The 9,393-nt window shown below is 40.1% G+C and overlaps 1 protein-coding gene across 3 annotated transcripts in view; it reads left to right on the top strand.

Moving 5' to 3' along the window:
* The window catches only part of LOC126997087 (uncharacterized), a 16,748-nt gene extending 7,402 nt beyond the window's left edge, over positions 1–9,346 (top strand). For 2 of the 3 annotated variants that reach the window (XM_050858142.1, XM_050858141.1), the window contains exons 3-5: positions 132–260; positions 6,070–6,260; positions 7,486–9,346. In XM_050858142.1, coding sequence (XP_050714099.1) covers positions 132–260; positions 6,070–6,260; positions 7,486–9,346 — 2,181 coding nt within the window. The remainder of the gene's footprint in view (positions 1–131; positions 261–6,069; positions 6,261–7,485) is intronic. The other variant, XM_050858143.1, reaches the window with a different exon arrangement.
* Positions 9,347–9,393: the final 47 nt, after the last annotated feature.

The following is a 9,393-nucleotide window of genomic DNA, read 5'->3' as shown; positions in this document are numbered from 1 at the left end:
TTAAAAGACAAACAGAGAGAGAGAGAGAGAGAGAGAGAGAGAGAGAGAGAGAGAGAGAGAATGTACGCGTTGCCTAAAACTTGACGCATATATTATAAGCCCACTTTTTTCCTCTCTCTCATTTCTCGCAGGAGTTGTGTGACGGCGTGGCTCTAGGTAATGTTAAGGAGGCAGGCTTTTCAAGTGAGGCAAGTAACGTCACCGCTTTCCTGTCTGCCGCGGAGATGGACGGCGAGAGGCGAGGCACAAAAAAGGATGAGGTGAGGATTAATAAAAAAGGGAAGATGAGCTGAGGAAACAAAATTATACAGAAACATTAAACAAAAGCAAAAAGGGAAAGATAAGGAGAGGATACTTGACTATACGCACATAGATTAATAAGATACAAAGAAGGAAGATGAGGTAAGGATACATAGCAACACACACACACACACACACAGATTAAGCATAAGCAAAAAATGGGAGATATGGTGAGAATACATAACCATACAGCTGATGAAAAAAAAAAAATATACACATGCAGATATTAAACAGAAGCTAAAAAGGAAGACGAGATGAGGATACATACACACTTGCATAATTACACGAACACAGAAAGATTAAACATAGGGAAAAAGGAAGGTGAGGTAAGGATACATAACGATACACTCATACATAATTACACAGAGCATAAACATAGGGAAAAAAGGTGAGGATACATAACTATACACTCATACATAATTCCACAGAGCTTAAACAAAGATATAAAGAAGATGAGGATGATACATAACTATACACACAAATTAAACATTAGCAAAAAGGAAGATAAAGCGAGGATACATAACTAGAAAAGCAAAAATGAAGATACAGAAGGAGGATACATAAAGGAAGACACATAGAGGATACATAAAGATACACAAAGGATACATTAAGATACATAAAAACTACATACGGATATATAAAGAGATATAAAAGGAGGATACATAACTACAAAAGCAAAAAAGGAATAAAGGCGAGGATACATAACTACATACACAAAGATTAAACATGACCAAACAAAAGAAGATGAGTTGAGGACACATAACTACATACACAGAGATGAAACATAAGAAAAAGAAGACAAAGCGAGGATACATAACTACATACCGAGAATAAACATAAGCAAAAGAAACGAAGATGAGTTGGGGATGCATAACTACATACACAAAGATCAAACATGAAGGAGGGAAGATGAGGTGAGAATACTAAGCCTTACATACACGGAGATTAAACAATAGCGTAAACAAATGCTCACCCGGAAGTAAAAACACACACACGAAAAATCCCACATCAAAGAACGAGGAGAGAGAACGGGAAGAAGATGAATTAGGTTAGGGTACATACGTACAGAGATGAGTGTAAAGTGAAAGATTGTACTAGCAAATATAAATGCTATCCAGGTGTAAAAACCAAGAGAAAGAGGAGAAAGAACGGGAAGGAGAAGCTTTTTTTTTTTTTTTTTTTTTTTTTACAGCTAAGGAGACAGTTCAAGGGCGTAAAAAAAAAAAAGTCCGCTACTCACTGCTCCCGGACAGAGGTCAAAGGAGTGTCCAAAACGAGAGGTCAATTTCGGGAGGAGAGGTGTCCTGATACCCTATCAAAAGCTTTTGATATGTCCAGCGCAATAGCAAAGGTTTCACCGAAACGGCTAAGAGAGGATGACCAAGAGTCAGTTAGGAAGGCAAGATCACCAGTAGAACGCCCCTTGCGGAGCCCATACTGGCGATCAGAAAGAAGGTCAAAAGTGGAAAGGTGCTTTTGAATCTTCCGGTTAAGGATTGATTCAAAAGCTTTAGATAGACAAGAAAGCAAAGCTGTAGGACGGTAGTTTGAGGAGCTAAAGGAAGTTCGGGTATATATGTACAAAGATTAAATATGACATGAGAGATTCTACTAGTTAAAAAAAAAGTAAAAAGATCATTAAAGAAAGAAAAGATAAACGAGAAGGTAAATTAGGTTAATGTTTATACGTAGAGATTAAATATAAGCTGAAAGATTGAACAAGCAAAAAATAATGTTTATCGAGGAGTAAAACACACACGAAAAAGATCATTAAAGAAAGACGAGAACAGAAGCGAGAGAGGAGGAAGATAAATGAGGTTAAGGTATGTACGTACAAAGGTTAAATATAAGCTGAAGGGGTGTAATAGTAAAAATGAAGCACTAGTCCATGAATGTAAAGAAAAAGAGAAACATCAAAGAAATACAAGAAAAGAGCAAGGGATTGAAGTAGGTAGATGAGGCCAGGGTGTACAGAAAAGAGATTAAGTATAAACTGCAACACAAGAGCTGAAGAAATGTTGCAGTAAAAATGAAACACTAGTCCACAAAAAAAAGGAGAGAAAAACAAAACAAAACAAGAGCAAGGAAAGATAGTAGTTACATGAGTTCAGGGTGTACAGAAAAACGATTAAACATAAGCAGAAACACATGACCGGCAGAGAAAAAGACGAAGGAAAAAGAAACAATAAAGACGAGGAGAGAATGGGAAAGCAAAATGATGAGACGAGGATTAATAAAATAGAATACGCAGCAGGGAGAAATATACGTTCAAGGACCTGGAGGAGTTATGTAAACACTTACGCTCGTGGGCCATAAAGAAAAAGGAAGGAAAAAGAGACGCATAAAAAACAGAGAAACAGAGGAAAGACGTGAGGCGAATGCAAAATGCGTCGGAGGAGAAAAAAATAACAGGAGGAGAAGGATTGTGGCGGTAAGAAAAAAACACCCAGAGAAACAGTGAAGAAAATGGAGGAGAGAAAAAGAATAATATTGAAGGTGGTAAGACTGAGCGTAGTGAAAGATAAAGCTACAGGGATGAACACTGGAAACTAAACGAGGAATGAAAAGAACTAAGAGAAATAATGAGCTTGTGAAATTAGATAATAAACTGAGAAAGGAATGGAGAGAGAGAGAGAGAAAAACGTGGGACCTGTAGTAAAATAAAAATGAACCACGTATGAAACAAAAAAAAAAGTATAAGACAATAACAGAAACGCAAAATTAAAGACAAAATAGACAAAAAAAAGAACGTAAGTAAACCATCAAGAACTAAAATCACACTGATACACTAAGAGACAAAAATAGTAGCTTGAAAAAGGAAAAACAATAAGGAGCCGGAACTAGGAATAAGAAAGGAACTAGGAATAAGAAAGATATCAATGAAACGGTGAAACGTAACTATAACAAAAGGGAGATGAAAGGAGGTGAAGAATATGATGAACCAGCCGGGAGAAAGGTGCCGGAAAGTTAGTTATCATAAAAGGAAAAAAAAAAAAAAAAACGGTAATTTATGACTCGGATGAAAGAGGTAAGAACATTTTTACCGAGGGAAAAAAAGTCATCTCGTAAATTACCCGGGGAGAAATCTTTTGGAGGTGGGAGAAGGAGGTCGGATTTAACAAGAAGAATAAAACACAAAATAATTAAAGCCGGACGAGAACGGCTCCCCACATTATAATACAGGCATTTAAAACTTTCCATTTATAATTCCAGGCACATAACATGCTGGAACGTTAATTATTCAGTACGTAGCTGTCTCCTACAACTATTTTTTCTACAGCAGGATTGTTTTTATTGCGAGTAGCGGAGTTCATTCCATCTACAGCAATTTCCTTCTTTTTTTTCTACGAAACTAAATATTGATGTCTTTTTCCTACTAGCATTCTCTCTCCTCCCTCTCCCTCTCCTTCTCCTCTACATGGCTGAAAACTCCTCCCTCTTGACGGGTATTCTCTTCCTCTTCTTACACTACTCTACTTGTTAAGATTAAACGTTCTCTCTCTCTCTCTCTCTCTCTCTCTCTCTCTCTCTCTCTCTCTCTCTCTCTCTCTCTCTCTCTCTCTCTCTCTCTCTCTCTCGTTATACAGATATTCTCTAAACATTATTCTTTTTATTTACTATCATTCTCTCTCATCCCTTCCCTTATCGTTTTTATTTGTTTACTTAAGTCTAAATGCTACTTTCTTTTTGGACTAATTTTCTCTCTTCGTTTTCCTTCTCTATTTTACATGACTAAACATTACACTTATTTGTTCATACATTCTCCCTCCTCTACCTCCTTTATCTTTTTCATACTAAACATAAATCTCTTTTTGACATACATTCTCTCACTCCTCCCTTTCCTTCTTCCCTTCATACAAGATTAAACATTGTTCTTTTTTACTGATATTCTCTTTACTCCCTTTCCTTCTTCCCTTCCTTACAAGATTAAACATTGTTCTTTTTTATTGATATTCTCTTTCCTGCCTTTCCTTCTTCCCTTCCTTACAAGATTAAACATTGTTCTTTTTTACTGATATTCTCTTTCCTCCCTTTCCTTCTTCCCTTCCTTACAAGATTAAACATTGTTCTTTTTTACTGATATTCTCTTTCTCTTTTTTTGATATTCTTTCCTTCTTCCTAGCTTCCAAGATTAACACATTGTTCTTTTTACTGATATAGATTAAACATTGTTCCTTCTTCCCTACCTAACAAGATTAAACATCACTCTTTTTTACTGATATTCTCTTTCCTGCCTTTCCTTCTATTCTATATAATTAAACATTTGACTTATTTTTTCATATATTATCCCTCCTAGATTTCACTTCTTTACATTTGCACACTAAACATAAATCTCCTTTTGATATATATTATCTCTCCTCCCGTTCTTTCTTCTCTACAAGACTAAACATCACACTTATTTTTTTAATATTTTATCTCCCTTCTACTTCACTTCTCTACATTTTCATACTTAACATTAATCTCCTTTTGACATATATTCTCTCTTCTCCCCTTTCCTTCTTCTCTACATGGCTAAACATTACACTTATTTGTGACATATCCATTCTCCTTTCACTTTTTCTCTACCTTTGTTTTTATTTAAGACTAAAACCTACTCTCTTAATTAGTCTGGTATTCTCTCCCTTTCTTTTCATTATTTACTTTAAAAGACTAATATTTTTCCCTTTCCTTCTTCTCTACTTTGCAAGATAAAATATTACTCTATTCTTTTACTGATTTTCTCTCCTCATTTTCCTTCTTCTTTACTTTTATGAGACTAAAACTTACTCTATATTTCGAGTGCTGTTTTCTCTCTTCCCTTTCCTTGCTTCTACTTCACAAGACTAAGCGCTTCATCGCTCGTTTTGCCGGATATTTTTCTCCCTTTCCCTCTGCACTACTTGAACAACGACACCTAATATCCTAAGCCTATCACACCGCTTTTTTTCTGTCCATTTTTTCACTTTTTCTACGTATTTTTTTAACACTATTTTCTCTCCCTCTTTTAGTCTATACATTTTTTCTCTATACATTTTTCTACACCTTGTTTTCCACGTACATTTTGTTTCCTACACCATTTTTTTCCGAGACAAGGTTTTCTATTTTTTTTCTCACTCTCCTTTACACTACTAAGAAAAAACGGGTCAGTCTTTTTTTCTGGGTCTGATATTCTTTCTCATCCCCTTTCCTCCTTCACCCCTTTACACACAAGCTCACTTTACTCCTGACATTTATATTTCCCTTCCCTCTTCCTTATAAACTTTCCTTTTCAAGCCGATTTCCTCTCTCGTCCCTTTTTTCTCTACCTTTTCTTTCTTATTTTGCTCCTGGCCGACACGTTTCCGCCCTTCTCAAATGTCTCCTTTCCTTTAAGACTGAATTATCCATTTATATTATTTTTCATCAGTCAATTTTTTTCTGGCTCTCTTCCTTAAAAAAACACACACTTCACGTACCTTTATAACTCTCTCTCTCTCTCTCTCTCTCTCTCTCTCTCTCTCTCTCTCTCTCTCTCTCTCTCTCTCTCTCTCTCTCTCTCTCTCTCTCTCTCTCTCCTTCTGTCACATTTTTTTCCAACTCTTGTCTTTCACTTAAAAACACAATATCCCTCTCATAACTCTCTCTCTCTCTCTCTCTCTCTCTCTCTCTCTCTCTCTCTCTCTCTCTCTCTCTCTCTCTCTCTCTCTCTCTCTCACACACACAACCCAGTATCATTATCCCATTTTCTAACACGTTCTTTTTTCTTCTCCTCCGTCAATCTCTCGCCCGTGAATTCTTGCCTTCCTGGAGGGGACGCTGAAGGAGAAGGAGAAGGACGAGGCGGAGCAGAAGATGGCCGTGCTGTATATAGTGTGCGTGCTCCTCTTCTTCGCCGCCTCCATCGTCGTGCTCTTGGTCCGACACGTGAGGCGGGAAAAGGAAACGAAAGGGATTGAGGCTTTCTATCGTGAATACCTGCTGATCGCCAACGCTGCCGCCAGGTGAGTTGTAGGAATCGTAGCAGTAGCGGTAATGGCCGTCGTAATAGCAGTGGTGGTAATTGAAGGGGGTCACTCTACCGTGTTTTTTTTCTTTTCTTTCTTTCTCTCTCTTTTCATCCGTTTGTTGACTCTCTTCTCATGTTTAATTCCACTCCTTCGCTCATCTCATCTCGTCTTTTCTTTTGCTCTCCCTACCCTTGTTAGTTTTCTCTCTCTCTCTCACGTCTTCCTTTTACCTCTCCCCTCTCCCTTTCTTTCATATTTTTACACGTATTCATTTTTCCCAGCTTCTTTATCTCGTTCCCCTTCTCTCACACTCGTTTCTTTTCGTCAGGCGCGTAAAAAGCTGCCCTCGTCTTTTCATCTCTTCTTCAACTGCTTGTTTCTCTTCTTTTTTTCTCCAGCGTTTCCTCTTTACGTCTTGGTCTTCCTGCTTTCCTCGTGCGGTTTCTCTTCTATTTCGTCGGTCAGATAAGATTTCAGCTCATATTTATCTTCCCCCGGCTCGGGTTTCTTTGGGTTTCCCTCAAAAAAATGTATATTCCAATCCCTCACTTTCTCCGCCTCGTATTTCAAGTTTTCGTCCTGCTTCGTAACGTTTAGCCTCGCTCTTCTCTTTCCTCGTGTGTTTTTCTTTCCCGCTCCCTTCCTCTCCCTTTCTTCTTCCTCGGCAGGTTAGCTTTCCTTCATTTCCTCTCGCCTCTTCCTCTCCTTTCTTTACCATCAACACCACCACTCTCACCTATCGGACTTCTCTCTCCTCTCGTTTATATATATTTTCTTCTCTTCCACTTCACTCTTTCTTCTTGGGTGGGTAAGCGTTCCTTCACTTCCCTTGCCTCTTCCTCTTCTTTCTTTGCCACTAGCATCAACTTCAGGCCCCAGCAGCTCCTCTCTCTTTCTCTTCCTCCTCCTCCTCCTTCTGGTCTTCTTCCCCCTCCTTGTCTTTTGTTGAGTGATATCTTCTTCATCTTCTCTTTGTTCGCGTAATGTTTTCTTCCCGTTTTCAGTGTAACATGAAATTCTTCTCTCCTTCGATGCTTCATCATGTTACTCTTTATATGCTCTTCTTTTATCTGGTGGTGCTTCTATTTATTTTCTTTCTCCTCCAAACCATCTATTTTTCATCTCTCTACAGCGCCCCTTTCGTTTGTATTTCAGTAAGTTAGGTTCGAATCTGTTTATAGACATCCATTTTCTTTATTGCATTCTTTCTCCCTTGCAGCCCCATCCAGTTCTTCACTAAGGAAGGGCGGCCACTACCAGGGACAGACCTTTCCTCGTCTTATTCACGGCCGCGGCGAGGAAGCCTTCCAGCCATCATAACATCGAGCTCCCAAAGACCCACCCGGCGCTCAAGTTATCACGGCACAAGCTTATCGAGCTCCCCGAGACCCATACGTCGCTCAAGTCATCACTGCCTAAGCTTATCGAATTCCCGAAGCTCAGGTCATCACCCCACAACCTCAACGAACTCCCAAAGTCCCATCTCGAGCTCAAGTCATCACCACGCAACCTCAACGAATTCCCAAAGTCCCATCTCGAGTCATCACCCCACAAGCTTATCGAACTCACAAAGATACACTCAGAGCTCAAGTCATCACCCCATAACCTCATCTTGCACCCAAAGCCCTGTTCCAAGCACTAGTTTTCACGTTAAACTTTCTGCACCCTCTCAAACCTTCAAGGGACCAAGTTTTGACACCTCTACCTCAAGACCAGGCCAGCTCTCCACCGCCCCCTCGACCGCCCCAGCAGCGATGTATTGGTCCAGCGAATCCTCCGGGAGTGACTTGGACGAGGATGTTGTTGATGTTAGTGGTTTGCGTGTAAATAATCCGCTTCTCAGGACTCCACAGATACCTCACTCACCGGGTCGTTCATATGGCATTACCTGCGTTTCTAGCACACCTGAACACACAAGGCAGTCAGACGAGGATGTTGTTGATGTTAGTGGTTTGCGTGTAAATCAACCGCATCTCAGGACTCCACAGATACCTCCCACACCGGGTCGTTCATATGGCATTACCTGCGTTTCTAGCACACCTGAACACGTAAAGCAGTCAGCCAGTGGTGTCAGTGTTGATATCAGTTGCTTATCTATCGCTCAAATGCCCGCCAGCACACTCAACAGACCTCAAACATCTTCTAATCGCACTATATCTGAAGTTACCTGCCTCCCCGACACACCTGTACGATTAGATGATTCGACAGACGGTGTGAGCGTTGATTTTTGTGGTTTACGTGAAGCGCAGTTGCCGTATGGGACTCCAAGGAAGCCTGACACACCTATTAATTATGCAGGGCGTGAGGTTGCCTGCTCACCTGCCACACCTTTACAGTTAAACAATGCTGGCCCGTCCCTCGCACCTCACACACCTGCTAATTGTACCGTACTTGATGTCACCTACTCGCCTAACTCACCTGTCCAGTTGCACAATATAGAATTACCTACAACACCGCACACACCTACTTATTATGCCCTACCTGTCGCCACCTCACCTGCCACACCTGAACAACAACACAACAGGACAATTACCGCATCAAGTTACGTTAATAAAGGTCAATACGGTGGTGGATACAACACTACAGCAGCCTTACCAAATACAAAAGCTGAAGATTTTGGAAAGGTACCCTCAACAACGAGTCAGCTTCCTAGTGTTAAATATGATGATGGAACTACCAGTGGAAGTACGGAAGCGTTTAAACATTGTGGGACTAAAGATCTTGTTAGTGAAGGCGGCCAAACGGAATATCACTCATCAATAGCCGATGTTACAAGGGCTCCAACCCATCCACTCGCTGAGGTTAGCAAATCGGAATGCATCCTAACAGAACTCAATGTTGGAAACAGTGCAACATGTTCAATCGCTGAAAATTTAACGTTACCACAAAACGCAACAAATGAAGTTACTAAAGAGTCGGAACACATTGATGTCACCTCCATAACACCTGATCTAGTGCCAGCATCCAATACAAGACCCTCTGACACCCTCACCACCACCACCACCACCACCACCACCAACACAACCGGGCCAGGTGCAACCCCCAAAAGGAGGTTTAGCGGAAGGCCCACATCCCTGTAACCACTGAATAAAATAAACGACAAACCTAAATAACATAAAAGCTCTCT

Source organism: Eriocheir sinensis, chromosome 11 (genome assembly GCF_024679095.1).
Source record: "Eriocheir sinensis breed Jianghai 21 chromosome 11, ASM2467909v1, whole genome shotgun sequence".
NCBI classification, from domain to species: domain Eukaryota; kingdom Metazoa; phylum Arthropoda; class Malacostraca; order Decapoda; family Varunidae; genus Eriocheir; species Eriocheir sinensis.
The sequence above is the reverse complement of the archived record's forward strand: the minus strand, read 5'-3'. Positions and strand labels throughout refer to the sequence as shown.